At 39.5% G+C, this 19,723-nt stretch overlaps 1 protein-coding gene across 2 annotated transcripts in view; it reads left to right on the forward strand.

Annotated features, from left to right (window-relative positions):
* The window catches only part of ZCCHC17 (zinc finger CCHC-type containing 17), a 53,653-nt gene that overhangs the window by 24,752 nt on the left and 9,178 nt on the right, over positions 1 to 19,723 (forward strand). For both annotated transcript variants that reach the window (XM_028511988.2, XM_036025670.1), the window contains 4 exons: positions 4,948 to 5,048; positions 6,470 to 6,561; positions 13,497 to 13,597; positions 15,450 to 15,592. In XM_028511988.2, the coding sequence (XP_028367789.1) occupies positions 4,948 to 5,048; positions 6,470 to 6,561; positions 13,497 to 13,597; positions 15,450 to 15,592 (437 nt within the window). The remainder of the gene's footprint in view (positions 1 to 4,947; positions 5,049 to 6,469; positions 6,562 to 13,496; positions 13,598 to 15,449; positions 15,593 to 19,723) is intronic.

Genomic DNA, 19,723 nt, shown 5'->3' on the forward strand with positions numbered 1-19,723 from the left:
ACTTGATATGCCCTTTGGGCATTTATGGCTTAATGTCAGAAATCCAGACACAAACTACCCTGAAGCACTCCCTACCCTGTGGCACGACAAGCCAAGTGTTTTTGTTTCTGTTTTGTTTGGAGCATATGCCAGAACAGAATCAGGTGCCTTTGTGTTGTTTGTAGATGAGATCATCTTTCTCCTTTTTGCATTGAAAAGATGATACAGATCAGTGATTTAAAAAATGGAGCGATACCAGTATGATTTAGGAGACCTGACAGACTTGTGTTTGAATTGTAGTTCTTTCTCTATCAGCTGTGACCCTGGGCAGTTTACTCAATTTCTGGACTATTTCCTGGTGTGAACCTGGGTCACAGGGTTGATGCGAAGATTACATGAATGGGTTGATACATTGTTTCTAGTGAGGTGCCAAGCACAGTGAGGGAACCTCAAATGTTGTATTTGGTGCTCTGTACCATATATGCTTAATGCAGCTGTTGGGGTGTGTGGGTAACAATGAACTATCTACCAAGAATTCAGAGAATTCTGAATTCTGTCTTCTGAAAAATGAAACTAATGATGATAATTCGCCCATACAGAGTATAGGATTAGCCATAGATAGAAATACACTGGGTGATTGCCTGTAAATTGTGGCTGAAGAGATGGGAGCACTCAAGAGTTCAACAGGACAGTCTGGGTGTAAATACAGGTAGAAGGGACTGGAATGAACTTGTAATTTAGGAGACTGGCATCCAATTGATGTCTCATGGTTTGTCTAGGAGGAGATTATATGAACAGGTGAGGGGCTGTCATCCACAACATAGTAAAAGAAAGCCCCGGAATCTGAACTTGGTATTGTCTGTCTTATTTAGAGAGAAATGAATCCGATGACAGGAGCTAGAGAGATGGATTCTTTTATGAGGAAGTGATAGTCCATTAAACTTACTGGAAAAATATCTCAAGATATTTGTCACACTTCTGTTCTGATTTCATGTTGAAGCGGTTTCTGATCACAGGTCTAATTTTTCAGGTATTTGATACTGGGGCAATGGGTCGTTTACCTAGGTAAAGACTGTGAATCTCACCCCTGGCTGGTGTGGTCAGTAGATTGAGTGCTGGCCTTCGAACTGACAGGTCCTCGGTTCAATTCCTAGTCAGGGCACATGCCTGGGTTGCTGGCCAGGTCCCCATCACGGGACTCAGGATAGGCAACCACACATTACTGTCTCTCTCCCTCTCTTCCTCCTTCTTTTACCCTCTTTAAAAATACGTAAGTAAAAATCTAAATAAAGGAAAATGCTATGCCAGAAAGAAAAAAAGAACTGTGAATCTTCCAGGTATAAGGAAAGAATATCCTCTATTACAAGTTAGTAAATCAGTGAATTGTGTCAAGCCCTGAACCAATCACTAAATTAACAATCTGGTTAATATATTTTAGTATATAAGCATCTGTATGCTGAAGACTCCTACATTTATATCTCTAATTCATACCATTCCTCTGAGCAGCAGGCTTAGATTTATGAGTGCGTACCTGACATTTGCATTCAAAACTGAGGGCTAGACCATTTCCCTTGTTTAAGTCACCCTATAAACTAAGGCGTTTTGGTAATAAGCTTTATGTCTCAACTATAAAAATCCTACATCCTAGTATAACTATTTTGATATTTCCTTTTGTGTCCATATGAGACATAGTTTTATATAATTTCAATTACAGTGTATGTCATTTTACATTTTGCATTTAAAATATTTTATGATTGCATGCTTATTATAGAAAAATACAAAAGAAAATGATCATTGTATGATATTACTACCACACAGAGATGGGCACTGTTAACATTTGGTGTGTTTCTTTATAGTTGCATATGTACATAAAATTAAACATTGAGATTAAAATTATATTCTACATATTCATTTTGTAGCTTTTTATATTTATTGAACCATAACCATTTCTCTGATTTTTAAAATACTTTTAGTAAATATTGCAATGGCATTATTCTGTCATTCACATGTACCACATGATCTTTTGTTTCCAATTTTAAACTATTCAATACTTTAAGAAGTGTTTAACCAAGGGAGGTGACCAGACCAAAAAATAACCTGCTTTGAGATCAGGCTAGAGGACAAAAAATGGTAACGGCCATTATTTCTTTGTTTTTGGTACTCCAATAAGTAGACCTTCTGTTTCAGGAGAGAAAAAAAAATGTTCACGGAAGTATATTAGGTTCAACATTAATTTCCTTCACCACTTCCATTTGCAATTGAAGAAAGAAGTGAATTTTAGAATGAGAAGACTGTTGCAGCCAAAAGTGTCAAAGTGAAAGGTTTCCCTTTCCCCTAGGACGCCTGAATTTCCTCTCCAGGCATTCCAGTTAGGCTGGTCTGCTCATTTCACCATCACAGCATGGGGGTGGGAGGAAACCCAGGTCCTTGGAATTTACCCAATTTGGAGATTGTGTGATGGTCTAAAATTAAAAATGCGGGGTGTATAAAACACTTTGGAGGCACCAGAGTCATTCAGAGAGGTAGGCCATCAACCTCCAGAATCAGCTGAAGTAGGTATGTGAGGTCCAGTAACCATGGTAACTGAAGGGTCACAGGTTTGATTCCCATTCAGGGCACATGTCTGGGTTGTGGGCCAGGTCCCCAGTTGGGGGTGAAGGAGAGAGGCAGTGGATTGATGTGATGTTTCTCCCTCTCTCTTTCTCCTTTCCCTTCTTTCTAAAAATACATAAAATCTAAAAACATAAAAAAAGGCAATGAGGAAAGTGAGCCATATTTTTTAAAAAATTGAAAACAAAAGAGAAAACCTGTGATTTTATGCCCTAGTTTAACCATTGTTAATAGCATTTTGGATCATTTCTTTGTAATTTTTAAAATCTACTTTAAGCATTTGTAATCACATTATACAATTTTGCATTGTATTTTGTTATTTACCTGGAAAAATGCTAGTTGCCCATAGTACCTGGCACATAGTAGACACTCAATAAATATTTACTAAAAATGAATTATTGATGTTTTAATGTAATTTTTTAACATTGTTTTTAATGGGCTGTCAAGTGGCTATACTATAGTTCATTTATCCTTACCCTGTTGTTGGACATTAGGTTGTTTATAATTTTTTTCTCTTAAAAATACATTGCATATTTTGATGTTGATAGTTTTCCCAGATTCATACAGCTTTCTTACATACAAGATTATTTTCTTAGGATAGAGCCCCCGAAGTGATTATATGTCAAATTAATTATTAGCCAGAACTCTTGGTGCAAGGGCAGAAGCACAATTGAGAAACATTTTGTTAATTTTGCCCGGGAGTGCAGGATAAATCGAGCTTCCACCACGGCTGTATCAATGATTAGTTTACATCTTCAGGGATTTGTCTCGTTTACCTGATATTCTTTGCTTCCCTCTTGCTGACTTTCGCCACCTGGTGGTAAAGATGGGCATTACTAACTTTTTGTAGTTTACAATCCTGACAGAAGTCTTGGAAAAGATGTTTTAATTTAGCTAGTGTCTTGTGTCTGTCCATGAACCAATCAATTACTGTAGCCAGCAGGGTGAAATACCTTGACTAACTAAGCCTGTGCGTGGGCCCACAGTTGGGGCTCAGGTCGGCTCCAACCAAATTACATGGACTTGAGAGTGTAATGAAGGTGTTCTCCAAGGGAAGGACCTTGGGCAGACAGAAAAAGAGCATCTGTAGTAAATATGTGATTGTGTCATTATTAAGTTATTTAATAATTATTACTTATTTTAAAATTAGTTGTTTTTTTAAAGTAACAATTCTACCTCTTTTTTATATATATTTTATTTATTTATTTTTAGAGAGGGAAGGGAGGGAGATAGAGAGAGAGAAACATCAATGTGTGGTTGCTGGGGTTATGGACTGCAACCCAGGCATGTACCCTGGCTGGGAATCAAACCTGCGACACTTTGGTTCGCAGCCTGCGCTCAATCCACTGAGCTACGTCAGCCAGGAAAAATTAGTTTTATTAAATATTTTATCACTCTTGATAGCCTTTGCTAGATGATTTCTAAAAATTTATGCCAGCCCTAGCAATATTTCTTATTGTACTATATTCTCATCAACTTAAGGTATTATTATTTTCTAAACATTTTGCTAATTTAATAGATTAAAGATTATACTTTGTTTATATTTCCCTTTTTCATTTAACAGCTACATAAATATCTTCTGTAACTATAATTTGAATAGCTGCTAACTCTTGCTTTTGATAGATTTACCATAGTTTACCAAGCTATTTTTCAATTATTGGTTACTTAGGCTATTTTAATGTTGTTGTTTTTTTTATTTTTAACATTTGTAGGTAATACTATTGCAAGTATTTTTTATATGCCCATACATTTTTGTGAGGTTTTTCTTTTGGGAAAATTTCAGTGATGATATTTTTGCATCACAAGTATAACATCTCTATGCCCTGTGCTTTAAAGAATTTTACCAATTGGTATTTTTACCATATTATACAAGTATAGTTATTGTATTACATTTTACTAATATTGAGCACTATTTTAGAGAATATTTGTTAGTTGAGTATGTATAAAAAATGATTTCAAGTTGTTTTAATTTGCAATTTTAAATCAATGAACATTTTTTTAGTGAATCCCCAACTCCCATCTCTCTTTTTATTTAAAAGATTTTATTTATTTTTTTAGAGAGAGGTGAAGGGAGGAAGAAAGAGGGAGAGAAATATTGACGTGTAAAAAGAAGCATCTTTAGGTTTCCTCTCGCACGTCCCCAAGTGGGGACCTGGCCCACAACCCAGGCAGGTGCCCTGATGGGGAATTGAACTGGTGACCTTTCTGTTTGCAGGCCAGTGCTCAGCCCACTGAGCCACACCAGCCAGGGACCCAGCTGCCATCTTACTGTTAACTTTGTTATTCAGAGTATCTAGACATAGAGTACAACACCAGACGTACCTTGTGTTTTATTTGATTTCTTTTTCTTGTGCCCAGGTCTGGTCCATCGAACTCACATGTCATCCTGCCGTGTGGATAAGCCTTCTGAGATAGTAGATGTTGGAGACAAAGTATGGGTGAAGCTTATTGGCCGAGAGGTAAAGTTCTATGTAACTTTTTCATCTGGTTAGAAAGGATTAAGAAAGGCTTGGATTTTCCTGGTATTTCATGATAGTGAGTGTATATATGTTGTTAACTATGGCTGAGAATCTCATTTTGAATCCTGCCACCATAATCTGACCTGAATTTAAACCTTCTGTCTGGCGCTTCTGCAAACTCAGAAGGAATGGTGTGAACTACAGTAAGTGTGGTACAACAAGTGCACGTTTATAAAACTTCTTTCCCTGAAGTTTGCCCAAATGGTGGATGTGAAGAACTAAAAGGAAAGAAGGAAACTTAGTCAATCTATGGGTCTAGGCTTTAATAGTCTGTCTCACAAACTTTAAAGAATTCTTGCCACGTACACTTCACACTTGCCACGTGTGAACCAAAACAAAAAGGACATAGAGTTTACAGTCATTTTTCCTAATACCTGGCTCCGTGCAACACGAGGGAAGTGAGAACGCTCTGAAGGAGCCTGTTAGCAGCTCACATGAGAGCATGTGGGCTGTGTGTGGGTGGGTAGAGCAGAGCGGAAATACGAACGTCCACGAGGCCTGCTCTTCTCCCAGAGAATGGCAGGGGAGACAGGCCCGAGAGAGGTTATTCAACAGTACTTGAGTGTTTACTATGTGCTCGGTCTGAGGGATTCAAGAGTGAACCAGACATAAGTGACTCCAGCTGTTATAGAACTTACATAGAATATAACTGGAGGAGACCAAAAAAAAGTAAACAAATTAAAAATGATTACAATCACGATAAGTGCTATAATGGGTCCAAACAATATGAGAGGTAGATTTAGATCAAGTGGTCAGGAACAGGCTTTATGAGCAGATGGTATATGAGCCGAGACCCAGAGTAAAAGGAGGTAGTCATGAGAAGTTGGGTAAGAATATTCTAGGGAAAGAACATAGCTGGTGCAAAACCCTCAAGTGAAGGGCTTCAAGTGCTTGAGGAAGCAAAAAAAGGCCAGTGTGGCTAACGATTGTGTTCATGTTTACAGAAGCTCTAGACTAAGTCCAAAAGGAGAGCTGGTCTCCTGGGGTGTTCTGAGACCCATTCTGGGTTCATGGATCTCTGCATTGATCATGTCGCTGAACTCACCTAGAAGAAACAGCTTTCCTTTGCCGCTGGGTTACCTCGACAGGCCTTGGATTTCCGAGCAACTATTTTTGTGTCCCCCCCCACCCCCCCCTGCAAGAGGGACAAGAATGAGATAAAAAACGTTTCTTAAAATTCTTCTGCCACAGGATCTGCCTATTATGCTTATTAGTGCCACCAGCGCTTTTAGCATAGGACCATGGCCATTAGAGGAGTTGTTTGTTATGATGACAGCAGCTTTGTTTCTTAGATCATTCTAGATCAGAAGTCTAAATAATATACTGTGAGCTTTTGGTGACTTTGCTTTTGTCTTTTTCAGATGAAAAATGATAGGATAAAAGTATCCCTCTCCATGAAAGTTGTCAACCAAGGGACTGGAAAAGACCTCGACCCCAACAACGTTATCATTGAGTAGGTAAAAGGTTTGGAAAGGCTAAAATTCTTCTGCCTCTCAAACCATAGAATGCTGTAGTGAATCAGGCTAACTGGGAACCCTGCCATTTATAGACTGTGATGAGCAATATAACCTTTATGATTCTTGGTGTTTAGAGGTATAAAGTGTTATAGATGACACTTCTAACATGCAGAGCTCCCAGCGCAGAAGTGCTCCGTTGTTGGTTTTGTCTTCTTATTCTTTCTGTTTCTGCTCTTTTTTTTTTTAAAGATTTTATTTATTTATTAGAGAGGGAAGGGAGGGAGAAAGAGAGAGAGAAACATCAATGTGCGGTTGCTGGGAGTCATGGCCTGCAACCCAGGCATGTACCCTGACTGGGAATCGAACCTGCGACACTTTGGTTCACAGCCCGTGCTCAATCCACTGAGCTACGCCAGCTAGGTGTTTCTGCTCTTTAACCAGTTAGCCAGCGAGCATTCCTGAAGTACCTGTTATTTGCTTCTCTCCTGGCACTGGGACTGAGAAAGGTAGAGACCAAAGAGGAAGGTAGGGCAATCTAGGAGCCACCCAGGGGGGCTTAGATGCCTGTCTCTTAGGGTGCCCTGCACTCTGAGCATAGCCACTTTCGTTGGCTCTTCTGACCTTTAATGTAGGTGTGGAAGATTTTCTGTTTATGTAGAATGATGTCCGGTGATATGGAGAATTTACCATCTGTCTCAAACTATTTCTTGAATATATATGCCAGTGATTTCTAACCAGGGGTCCCTCAATCCTTACAATCCCTTGAAAAGGAGTCTTGGGGGTTTATGAACTGCCTCCAGTATTTGAGGAAGCCAGCCAAAAGCATACATTTATCCTCGGGTTAACCATGGTATTATTTTGTTGCTTTTAATGATAAAATACCACATTATTTATGTTGTGCTAATCAGGTGCTCTCAGTGGCAGTTATGTTACAGATTAATTTAAAAAAAAAAACAAGAAAAAAATGTTATTTGAGTGGGATCTTGGTGATGAAAAGTTTGGAAACCCTGTCTTTATTGTTCTCAGTGAAATCACTTTGGATATGAAGGAATTTTACCTAAAAGGAAGGGAAGTGATATTTATTAGATATATACTGTGTGCTAGGTGTTATGCAAGTCAGTTTCTATACATTAGTAGTGCACCTAATATGCATAACAACCTGCAAAGACTGAGTATTCTCTCTAGTTTCTAGCCTGATGCTTGGTAATTACTTGCCTGTGATTATATGGCAAATTATCACAGTTTAGGATCTTTAATCTCAGTTTCTCTGACATTAAAGCTAATGCCCTTTTCACCACATGATGCTTCTAGCTGTTGCATGTGACTTAGAGAGTTTTTCACATTTCTGTAGTTTGGTCTGTAAATATTGACATGTTTGTAGGGCTGTTATTGACAAAACACTTTCCATTTGCCGTAGAAATCTTTTATAATTCAGCTCAGAAATATTCTTTAATTCTTGCCTTTACTGATTGCATTGTAATAAATTGCTTCTGCTCTGAATAATTCTATGCTAAAAAGATTCATTAAGAAACAATGAAATTTCTCAAAGCCACCCCTATAAGGGTAAAATACAAAAACAAGTAAGATAAAAAGAGCTACTTCTCTTTCTCAAAACAATAAGAGTAGGAAAGGGAAAGGGCTCCTTGGGTTTATGCTGGGCATATTTCCACATATACGCTATTTCTAGCGATAACCAAGGGGCTGATCAGTAACTTTTATTGTAACTATTTCTAGAGCTGCACCCAGGAAAGAAGCATGGCATAATGGAATGATGACAGGTTTTAGAGTTAGACTTGAATCAGAAAGAGTCCTAATTCTGCCCCAAGTAGTATATGACCTTGAGCAGATTACCTAGTCTCTCTGACTCCTAACTTCTTCACTCTAAAATGGAGGTAATGACACCTACATCTCAGAAATGATGGAATGATTTAAATAAAATCTTGTTTGTAAAGAGCCTAGCTTATTGTCTAGCCTATAATAGAACTTAATTTATAATAGCTACTTGTAGTTACTGTTTTATGATTCTTTGTTTTTCTTCTAATATCCGTGATTATCATACCTTTTCTTCTGAATGAATAAAGCCGTGAGAATGGGAGCTGGATCTTATCTTTCTTATTTCCTGTAGTGCCTGATGTGTAGCAGCCATTTAGTGCATCCATTTATTCCTTCGTTCAGCAAGTACTCACTGGGTTCATATTCTACTTGAGATACAGTGGCAATACCAAGTTTTCTGTAAGGACCTCACTGCCTAGTATAATGAAATAATTATGCAGATAACTTTAATATAGGGCAACACGTAATAAATGCTAAAAGAGTAGTTTAAAGGAAGGATTCTACACCCTGGCTGGTGACTCAGTGGATTGCGTGCCAGCCTGCAAACCAAAAGGTCGCTAGTTTGATTCCCAGGCGGGGGCACATGCCTGGGTTGCGGGCCAGGTCCCCAGTACCCCTACGTGTGAGAGGAACCACACATTGATGTTGCTCTCCCTCTCTCTTCCCTCTCTCGCTAAAATTAATAAAATCTTTTACATTTTTTAAAAGGATTCTAGGAGTTAGTTTGAAGAGGAAGAGTTGATTTAAGGCCCCAGTGATCAGAAAAGTAGCATTTGAACTAGGTCTTGAAGACCTAGTAATAACCAAGGTCTTAACCATTCTGTATTTCTTTCCCTGACTGTATCCTATACACATTTCAGTCTTAGCACATATCACACTTTATTGTTCCATATATTTGTTTCTTCTCTAGATCATGAGCCCTTTTTGCAACATTTTACTTATGTTTGTTTTCCTGGCACCTTTGCTAGGAAAGGATAAGATTTTGTCAGGCAGGAGGGGCAGGAATGGTATTCCGGGCAGAAGAAATAGTTTGAGGAAAGACGTGAGGCAGAGAAGCACATGACACATTCAGGAGTCTTGTTTAAGGAAAGGAGAGGGTTTGATCAAGTACTAGAGTGTAAACCTTGAAAGATATGTTGGGTTCAGATCGTGAAGAGCTTTGGATACCAGACAAAGAATGTGGATTTTTTTTAAGCCTTTAAATGGGAAAGACTCCTGATCAGACTATTCTCTCCAGGTCTCCCATTCTCTGGCTTTGCCCTGTTATGCTCAGTATCTTCGAGTTGCCTTTAGCCACGGAGTTTGTCAGCTGGCTTTCATTTTCCACCAAAGCCTAGCTATCTTAGATTTCATTTCCTCGGGCCCCAAGGACTTACCAAGGTCATCTAATAAATGAGTCTGCAAATGGAACGGGGCTAAAGTCAGTTTCCAATTAGGTAAGACAGCATAGTATAGTCTTTAGAAAGACCATTTATGATTCCCCGCAATATTATTATCTGTTTATATCTCTCTCTCTGCTGCTAGACTATCAGCTCCTTGAGGAAAAGGACTAGGTCCCATCATTTTAATATACTTACTCATATCATTACTACTAGCCCTGGTGCTTGACACTTATTAATTGAGCTGGAAAAAAAAAGATTAATCCAACTACTTGTGTTGGAGGGATTGGAGGAGGAAAATTGGACACAGAGAGACCATTGAAAGTATTATTACATTTTGTTAAAGATTTTATTTGTTTATTTTTAGAGAGAGGGGAAGGAGAAAGAGGGGGAAACATCAGTGTGTGGTTGCCCCCTACTGGGGACCTATACCACAACCCAGCCATGTGTTGTCCTGACTGGGAATCGAACTGGTCACCCTTTGGTTCTCAGGCTGGATCTCAATACACTGAGCCACAACAGCCAGGACTAGGTATTATTACAGTTTACCTGAAATGTAATGAAGCCTAAGCCCTGGCCGGGTAGCTCAGTGGGTTAGAGCATCATTCCAATACACAAAGTTTGCGGGTTCGATCCCCGGTCAGGGCACATACAAAAAGCAACCAAAGAATGCAACAATAAGTGGAACAACAAATCAATGTTTCTCTCTCTTCTCTTTCTCCCTCTCTCTTCATGTGTTCACACGTGCTCTCTCTTTTCTTCCCTCTCTAAAATCAATAAATTTTAAAAATGTTAAGAAAAAATGTAATGAAACTTAAACTAGCATGATGGCAATAAGGACAGAAAGGGAGACATGTGTGAGTGACACATTTGTTGAATTGAGTGTTAGGTAGGAGGTATGATTTTGTTTGTAGTATGTTAGAATCCACAGAATATTGGAATCGATTATAATGAGGGTTGGCTTAATTTTCAACTGACAGCCACTTGAAACGCAGCTCTACAAATAAGGACATCTGAAAGCCATGGCATTGGTGGCTGCTCAAGTTCTGTCTTCAAAGATCCTGCCCTATTTTTTAAATTTTATTTTATTGTGGTGAGAATACAACATCAGATCTATGTGTTTAACAGCTTTTTAAGTGTATGATAGAGTCCTGTTGACTATAGATACAGTGTTATACATTAGACCTATAGAACTTACTGATCTTGATTAAACTTTATGTCTCTTGATACGTAACTCCCTGTTTCTCTGTCCACTCCCCTTGCCTTCGTTTTTGGTACTCAAGCCTCACTCTTGGAACGGGTCCTCTCACATGACTCCTCAGACCCCTGTCACTTGAGTAAGGTTCTTCTAGGGTAAAAGCTAGGGGTCTGAGCAGACATTTTCAGAACGTAAATCATATGCTTGTCTGTATCGTCTGACTAGGTAGCAGCTAGTTGCATATGGCTATGTAAGTATAAATTAATTAAAAGTAAATAAAATTTAATATCCAGTTCCTCAGTCAGTAGCCACATTAGAAGGGCAGCTATTGGTTGCAGACATAAGCAGTAAATAGTACAAACATAACTTTATAGAACATTGCCATTACTTCCTTCCATTGGATATGGTGTGCTAGGGAGTATGCTTGCTGCCTGCCTAGATATAGAGACGAATAAGGCATAACCTTTAACTTTGAAGTCCTATACATGGTATAGAAGGTGAGGAAAAGTGTAAAGATCTAACAAAATAAAGTGAATTATAAAAGACATAATATTTTAGCTGAACTTTCGATAGTGACTGGGACAAGAACATGGAATGGCTTTGCCCTCCCCATTGCCTCTCTGGAGCCTGCACATCCCAGGAAATGCTGGCTAAGCTTTGTTCTGCCTTGACATTGTCATCCTGCATTTCTCTAGGTAATGTGATTCTTTCAACAGAATATTTCTGTTTTTGTTGAACTCCGTACTGACCCAGAGAATGGTTGGAAAAATCTTAGGTAAAGTCAGAGTTTAAAGTTAAAGAGATTCAGGTAAAGAAAAAAATATTTTAGGTGAAGAGCAAATGAATTTCAACATTTATAGTCATTGCTTGCCTTGCCTTGGGCCAAGGTGCCAGGAAAACAAAGAAGTAAAATATTGCAGAAAGTGCTTATAATCTAGAGAAGAAACGTAAATACATGGTGCAATAAAGTGTGATATGTGCTAAGACTGAAGTGGGTACAGGGTACAGGTAGAGTTTGAAAGAGAGTGACTAAGGCGGCAGTCTTCAGTGAAACATTTTCTGAGTACCTCCTCTGTGCAGGTATCGTGTGTTACAGTAAAGGTAAACAATAAGAGCTAAGATAATGGGGGTGCTTAGGCTCTGCTGGTGGGGGCCTGTTGTTAAGCACACTGTGGAAGACTGTCTGGCAGTGTCTGCTAAAGCGGATGCCCATAACCTAATAGTTCCACTGCTGCCTGGAGCTGGGTATTTCCCAGTAGAAATGCATGTAGTATATATATGTTCACCAAAAGATGTGCAAGAAAGTCCATAGAAGCACTGTTCAGAATAGAAATTACTCAAGTACTTTACATCAACAGCAAAATATAGCAAATTAGAAAAAACTACATACAACAATGTGGATGGGTCTCACAAATAAGTGGGAAAAAGAAAAAAACAGACACAGAAGGGTCCATATCCTATGATTCCATTTATATAATTTACAAAAATAAGTAAAACTAATCTGCGCTGGTAGAATCAGAGCAGTGGTTACCACCGGGGGAGGCACGGTAACCAGAGGGGCTTCTGAGGTGCTAGGAGTGTTCTGTCTCCATCCGAGTACTGGTGACTAGGATATGCTCACATTGTGAAAATCACAAGCTGTGTGCTGGGAACACTTTCCTTTATGTATATTATTCCTTGGTCAAAAGCTTAGGACTTTTAGATGTGCTATGGGAATGTGAACAAAGAGAGGAATTCTGGCTCAGGGAAGAATACTTGGTAGCAGGAGAGGGGGTACTTCAGCTGAGCCTTACCGTGTTTGGTGTGGGGAGGTGGGAGTAAGGAGGAGAGGCAGAGCGTTTCAGAGAGAACTGCGCAAGCAGAAGCAGTGAACCATCTGAAGAACGTAAAATAGTCTGGTTTGGCTAGAGCATATTGCACAGGTAAAAATAAGGCGGGAAAAGTAGGCTAAAGGCAGAATGTCAAGGTAAGGAATTTGGACTTGATTTTCTGGGAAGTCTTTGAAGATCTTTTCAACCCACGAGTGACCTTGTAAGGCAGGGATGTTCTTTTTCACCTGGGGCTACATCAGCCTCCTGGTTGCCTTCAAAGGGCCAAAATAATTTTAGGACTATATACATGTAACTACTCCTTAATGGTGAAGGAGTTGAAATTACATTTGGCCCTTTGAAGGCAACTGCGAGGCTGTTGTGGCCCTCGGTGAAAATGAAGTTGATACCCCTGTTGTAACGGTTGTAGGAGACTTAGTGAGGTGAGTAAATTATGTCTCTATCCTCTATTCATCAGTGGGATGAAGTCTAGTCCATTCATAATTATCAATTCAGAGCCTGTCTTGAATGAAAAAACTCTTATGTCATGCCATTGCTTTTACCACATATCTTCTTATGCCCAATGCCTTTCCTTCTTTCTTCCTTCTGCCTGCCAAAAGCAAGACAAAAAACCAACACACAGCATGACCTTGTAGTATCTCTGGCCACTACTCTTAAGAGAGCCAACAGACACAGTATCCTTTTCGTTACAGGCAAGAAGAGAGGCGGAGACGGTCCTTCCAGGATTACACTGGGCAGAAGATCACCCTTGAGGCTGTCCTGAACACTACCTGCAAGAAGTGTGGCTGTAAAGGTAAGGTGAAGGCTCTGCCGTTTCAGTCTTTCTCTCCATATAGACAGACCCTTTACTGGATGAGCAGCCTAGTGAGTTTAATTCACCCTGTTTTTAATCCAGGTGATGGTCTTACATCAGAGTCCGCGGCTTGCTACTTTTCCTTTCTTTTTCTGAATGCTAACTCTGCTGCTGGCCCTGGTTATGTTATCACCACCTCTCCCCACCTTCTGCAGCTGATGCCTCCCTACCTGGGCAATGCCCCAGGTGCTATGCCAGGGAGGTAAGAGTGTTGGATTATGATTAACGCTCTAAATGTTATCTCCAAGGACCATTGTTGTTCGGCTGCAAGAATTAAGTAGCTAAAACTATACTCTTTTTTTTTTATACACAATGTGTTTTTTTTTAAGATTTTATTTATTTATTTTTAGAGAGGGAAGGGAGAGAGAGAGACAGACAGACAGACAGACAGACATCAGTGTGCGGTTGCTGGGGGTTATGGCCTGCAACCCAGGCATGTACCCTGGCTGGGAATCAAACCTGGGACACTTAAAAATATATTCTTTAAGGATCCAAGTTAAACCCTTTCTTGTTCATCTCTTTAACTTCAGAGTTTTGAATACAACATCCTTGTAGTAATAAAGAACACACGCTAGTCATTTACTTTTAGCTCTGTTTCCTCAGGTTTCCTCCAGTCTTACTCAAATATTAAAGAGCTCTTTCAGCCTGACTTCCTTGCTGGAGCTATAATGAGAGGGATTGCCAACTTCTCGTTTTCAGAGTGACCTCAATTTGTCACCGCTTCTCCCTGGCCTTCCATCTACCTAGCCTTGTGATAGTTCTACAATGACTGGTAGCATCCTTTGTGCCCTGGGTGAGGTTGTGGGGTTTAAGCCCCTACTTATCATTCATCTAGAGGGAGGAAGGGAAAGTAAAATTGAGAGAAAAAAAATACCTCCTCAGGGCAGTTGTGGGAGCATTCCATGCATTTGGAAAATTTTATGCTGTACTCCTCTTCCAGGCACCATCCAGCTTCTGGATTCAGTTACAGAGTAGTTTATGTATGTTTTTGATGATCTTATCCAGTTCTCTGTGTCACTGAGATAGGATCCACAACAAGCTTAGACAAAACCAGCTGTGTAGCATCTGGTAAAGGGGCCTTTGATAGCACTTTAGGCCCAGTCAGCAAAGGCTGGGCCAAAGGTGGTTGGTTTTGGCACAATAGAAAGAGCGTAGGGCAGGGAGGCACAAGACCCCAGGTAAGTTTTAGCTCTGCTGCTGTGTGACCTTGAGCTACTTCTCTACTCTGGACCTTCATATTCTCTGCAAATGCAGTGTTGGATTTGATGATCTCTAGGGCTCTTGCCAGACCTGACAGTCTGTGAATGCTGAGTGCCCCTAGTGACTGCCTGTGTCTCTGTGTGCTAGCTTGGATGCTGCCTTCCTGCCAGCTGCCCTAGAGCTGTCTTCCTTTAGGGCCCTGGCCTGCCACTTGGCTCCCTCTACTAAGCATTCTGCTCTCTGGAGCAGCCTATTGTTGTCAGGAGTAAGTTCCAAACACATCTTTAAAAATTGCTAAGCTCCACTGCTAATAGAGGGCAGCACCAGCCTGCATCCTCATATCCTTGCCATTTCCAAAGCAGCACCAGTGTTTCTCACAGCTTCAGGACCAGCTGCTACTCAGGCTCTGGTTGAGTGAGCAATGCTTTCTTGAGGTGACAGAAAATCTGCTCTGATTCCAAAAGCTGCCCTGAACGAACTGAGTAACAGCTGCCGAACCAGCTAGCCCCTTCCAGGAGCCTCTGGGGAAGATCCACCTGCTGAGAGGAAGACTGATTCTTCCCTCTCTACCTTTCCTGCTTCCCTTCTGCAGGCCACTTTGCAAAGGATTGTTTCATGCAGCCAGGTGGGACCAAATACTCTCTGATACCTGATGAAGATGAGGAGAAGGAAGAAGCAAAGTCGGCAGAGTTTGAGAAGCCTGACCCCACAAAGAATTCTAGAAAAAGAAAGAAAGTGAGTGCTATCTTTCTTTTGTTTATCAGATGTTTTTTGTTTTAAAATGAAAATGTACTCTTTCCAGATATGTTAGAAATACTGAAAAACCTAAAGAATATTAGCATCTCCTGTAATCTTTCTACCCAGGGAAACTCTTATAGTATTTTTGGTATATTCTAATCTTTTTTCTAGGTAACAATTTACACACACACACACACACACACACAAATGATACTACATATACATATAAACACAAAATTATGGTCATACTAGGTATGGTTTATATCCTATTCTTTTCATTATATTTATCAAAAGCATTTTCTAGTATCCTTAAGTGTTCTTCAGAAACTTGATTTAAGAGCAACATATGGTATTGTGCCCTATGGCTGTATGATGTTTTATTTAATATTTTTTCTATTAGTTTTGATTACTTCCATCCTCAATTTTGGCCACGTATCTTATTGTTTTCTTTGGATAAGAGTGTCTTGTCTCACCGAGTTCTGTCTCTTACCTAGTACTACTCACAGCAGAAGAATTCGTGAAACACACTGGTGCAGAAAAACAGTGCATTTGTTCTTTGTCACACACTACACGGAGAACATGGGAAAAATTTATGCTATACTTTGGTCAGAAAATCGTGGTTCTCATGTTGTGTAGTATTTTTCTAATTGTGGCCAGTTAATTTTTGAGGTTTGGTTTTGTTTTATTTAAAGCTTCAGCAAACCTTTGTTGCAGTCTACTTGTCCTAGGCACTGCAAACCTGGCAATACAAAAATTGTGATAAAGTCCTTGCCCTCAGTGGGCACTATCTACAGATTACATACTATCTCCGTTTTATGGGTGAAAAGGCCTATTTTAACACTGTAAGAATTAGCCAAGTATATGAATAACAATTTATTGGTCTGCGTGTTCTCTCCCTGGGAGATCACATCCTTTCTAGGACTTTGGCTGCCTTGGTGCCTTCCGCATCCCTAACTAATATCCCACAGCTACCTCACACTTTGGCCTGGAGTCCATTGGACTTAGGTTTGAGGCCCTTCTGTGCTACTTACTAGCTATGTGACTTTGGGCTAAGCTCAAAATGGGATCGTTCTGATCTTTGATGACTGTGTCTCTCATGTGCCCTGGGACAGGATCCATGACCCTTTTGCTTTGCTGGATAACGTCCACCCAACTGCAGGCCACACCGGTGCTTTAATTATTTATTTATTTTCTTAAGATTTTTATTTTTAGAGATAGGAGAAGGAGGGAGAGAAACATCTATTAGTAGCCTCTCGCATGTCCCCAACTGGGGACCTGGCCTGCAACCTAGGCATGTGCCCTGACCTGAAATTGAACTGGCAACCTTTTGGTCTGCAGGCCAGTGCTCAGTCCACTGAACCACACCATCCAGGGCTGTATTGCTTTATTCCAAACATAGGACTTAGCCTTACAAACCTTTATTATTTCTTCTTCTTTTTTTTAATCTTCACTCAAGAACATGTTTCCACTGATTTTAGAGAGAGGGGAAGGGAGGGAGAGAGAAAGATACTGATGTGAGAGAGGAACATCAACTGGCTGCCTCCTGCGCACACCCCGACTGGGGGCCAAACCCGCAGCCTCCCGGTGCACAGAATGATGCGCCAGCCGGCTGAGCCACGTGGCCAGGGCTCCTGCCTTTTGTTGGTTTTCCTTTCTTTCTTTTTTTTTTGTTTGTTTATCATGCCTTTATTTCTTGATGTTAGTGTTTCCAGAAGCTTCCTGGTAGAGATCTGAGGAGTTGATTTAAAGAGGGAAAAGGGACGTTTCCACTGTGTAACCTCATTATTGAAATATAAAACAAAGGAAAGGCAGTCCATAATCTGACTACTTCCCAGAGTTTTTATTATTGTGGCGCATATTTTCTACCAGCCGTTTTAAATGCTTCACCTAGGTGTAATAAAAACATATGTACAGTTTTGTTTCCTGCTGGTTTACTTTGTCAGAAGCATCTCTCCATTTTTGTCACATAGTCTTGGCGCTGCTCATTTGTAGTGACAGCACCGTATCACATCAGGTGGGTGCTGAGGAATTGCATTTTTGTTTTGTTTTTTTGTGTGTAGTAAAGTAAGGGTCCAACTTCATTTTTTTTACATGTGGCTATCCTGTTTTTGTAGCACTCTTTGTTGAAAAGACTGTTCTTTCCTATTGAATGGTCTTGGCACCCTTGTTGCAAATCATTTGACCATGTACCTGAGGCTTTATTTCTGGCTCTCTGCTCTATACCGTTGATCTCTATGTCTGTCTTTATGCTAGCACAACGCTATTTTGGTTATTTTTACCTTGTAGTAAGTTTTGAAATCAGGAAATGTGGTTTCTTCAGCTTTGGTCTTTTTAGAAATGATTTTGGGTATTTGGGGTCCCTTGAAATTTCATATGAATTTTAGGACGTATTTTTTATTTCTGCAAAAATGTGATTGGAATTTTGATAAGGTCATATCAAATCCATAGATTGCTTCGTGCATTATTGACATATTAACCAACCCATGAATACAGATGTTTTTCCACTTATTTGTATTGTCTTTAATTTCTTTCAGCAGTTTTGTAGTTTTCAGAATACAAGCATTTTTGCCTCCTTGCTTAAGTTTAGTCCTAATAACTGTTTTGTTCTCTTTGATGTAACTGGAATTGTTTTCTTAAAAAATTTTTTGATTTCTCATTGTTAGTGTATAGTAGAAATACAGCTGATTTGGGGATACTGATTTTTGTCCTGCAGCTTTGCTGAATTCATTTAATAGTTCTAACAGGTTTTTTTGTGGAGTCTTTAGGATTTTCTGTGTATAAGATCATATCTGCACACAGGTAACTTTACTTTTTTAGTAAAGCTAGATTTTTAACTGTGATTCTGTTTGTTTCAGGGATTTTTTTTTCTTGCCTCTTTCAACCTTTTACTTTGTTTTATTTTATTTATTTTTTAGAGAGTGGGAAAGGGAGAGAGAAAGAGAGGGAGAGAGAAAGAGAGGCAGAGAAACATCAGTTGGTTGTCTCTCGCACACCCCAACCAGGTATCTGGCCCACAACCCAGGCATGTGCCTTGACTGGGAATCGAACCTGTTACCTTTCAATTTGCAGTCTGGTGCTCAGTCCACTGAGCCATACCAGCCAGAGCTTTCTTCTAACCTTTTAAGGGTCTAAATGATATTTGTCATATTCCTAAAGTGGTTCTGTAGTTATCTCACTACTCACTTCCGTAGTAAGGTTGTTTTTTCCATTGTTTAATACACTTATTGCAATTAGTTATTGCTTTGTTTCTGAAGCTGCTTTGACATACATATTTCATTTTATCAAAATATTTATTAAGCATTTGCTGGATATGTAGCTCTTCTAGGTATGACCTTCTTGGTCATTACCCTGCTCATTCTCCTACTCTCTGTCACTGTTCACCTAGTAGAGAAATGGTCTGTGAACAGTGGCAGTAACAATCATCAGACCTTAGTTATTTTTTTAAATACTTGTGTGTATATGAACATATAACTCATGAATCTTCTTTGTTTAAAAAGTGTTCTAGGGAGTTGGAACCATTAAAACTTCCCCCTTGGTGTCCACTGTTTCTCCCAAGATATAATCTAGCTTCATTATCTTTTTAATTCATTATAAATTCCTTTATTATCTTTTATGTCTTATATTTGTTTAGCACTTACAGCTTATAAACTGTTTTTCTATTTTTATTTTGTTTTATCCTTATGCAATTCTATGACGTAGTCAGAGTGGGTATTATTATCCCACAGTTTTACATATAGGAAAGTGGAGATTAAGAGAAATGTCTCACCAGACGTCATACAACTCTAAGAGAGCGCAGAAATAGGAACTCAGGTCTTTAGGTTACTAGCCCAATATTCTTTTTGTCTTATTTTGTTTTAAATTGATTTTTAAAGAGAGAAGAGGAGAAAGAGAAACATCGATTTGTTTTACTACTTATTTATGCATTCACTGGTTGCTTCTTGTATGTGCCCTGACCGGGGATTGAACCTGCAACCTTGCATATCAGAGACAATACTCTAAGCAACTGAGCTACCCAGCCAGGGCCCCAGTATTCTTTTCATTATACCACATTTCAGCCATCAATCCATCTAGCTCTTCAATTACTTATTTACTCAACAAATATGTATTGAGTGTCTCATATAGGTCTGT

Source organism: Phyllostomus discolor, chromosome 5 (assembly GCF_004126475.2).
Source record: "Phyllostomus discolor isolate MPI-MPIP mPhyDis1 chromosome 5, mPhyDis1.pri.v3, whole genome shotgun sequence".
NCBI classification, from domain to species: Eukaryota; Metazoa; Chordata; class Mammalia; order Chiroptera; family Phyllostomidae; genus Phyllostomus; species Phyllostomus discolor.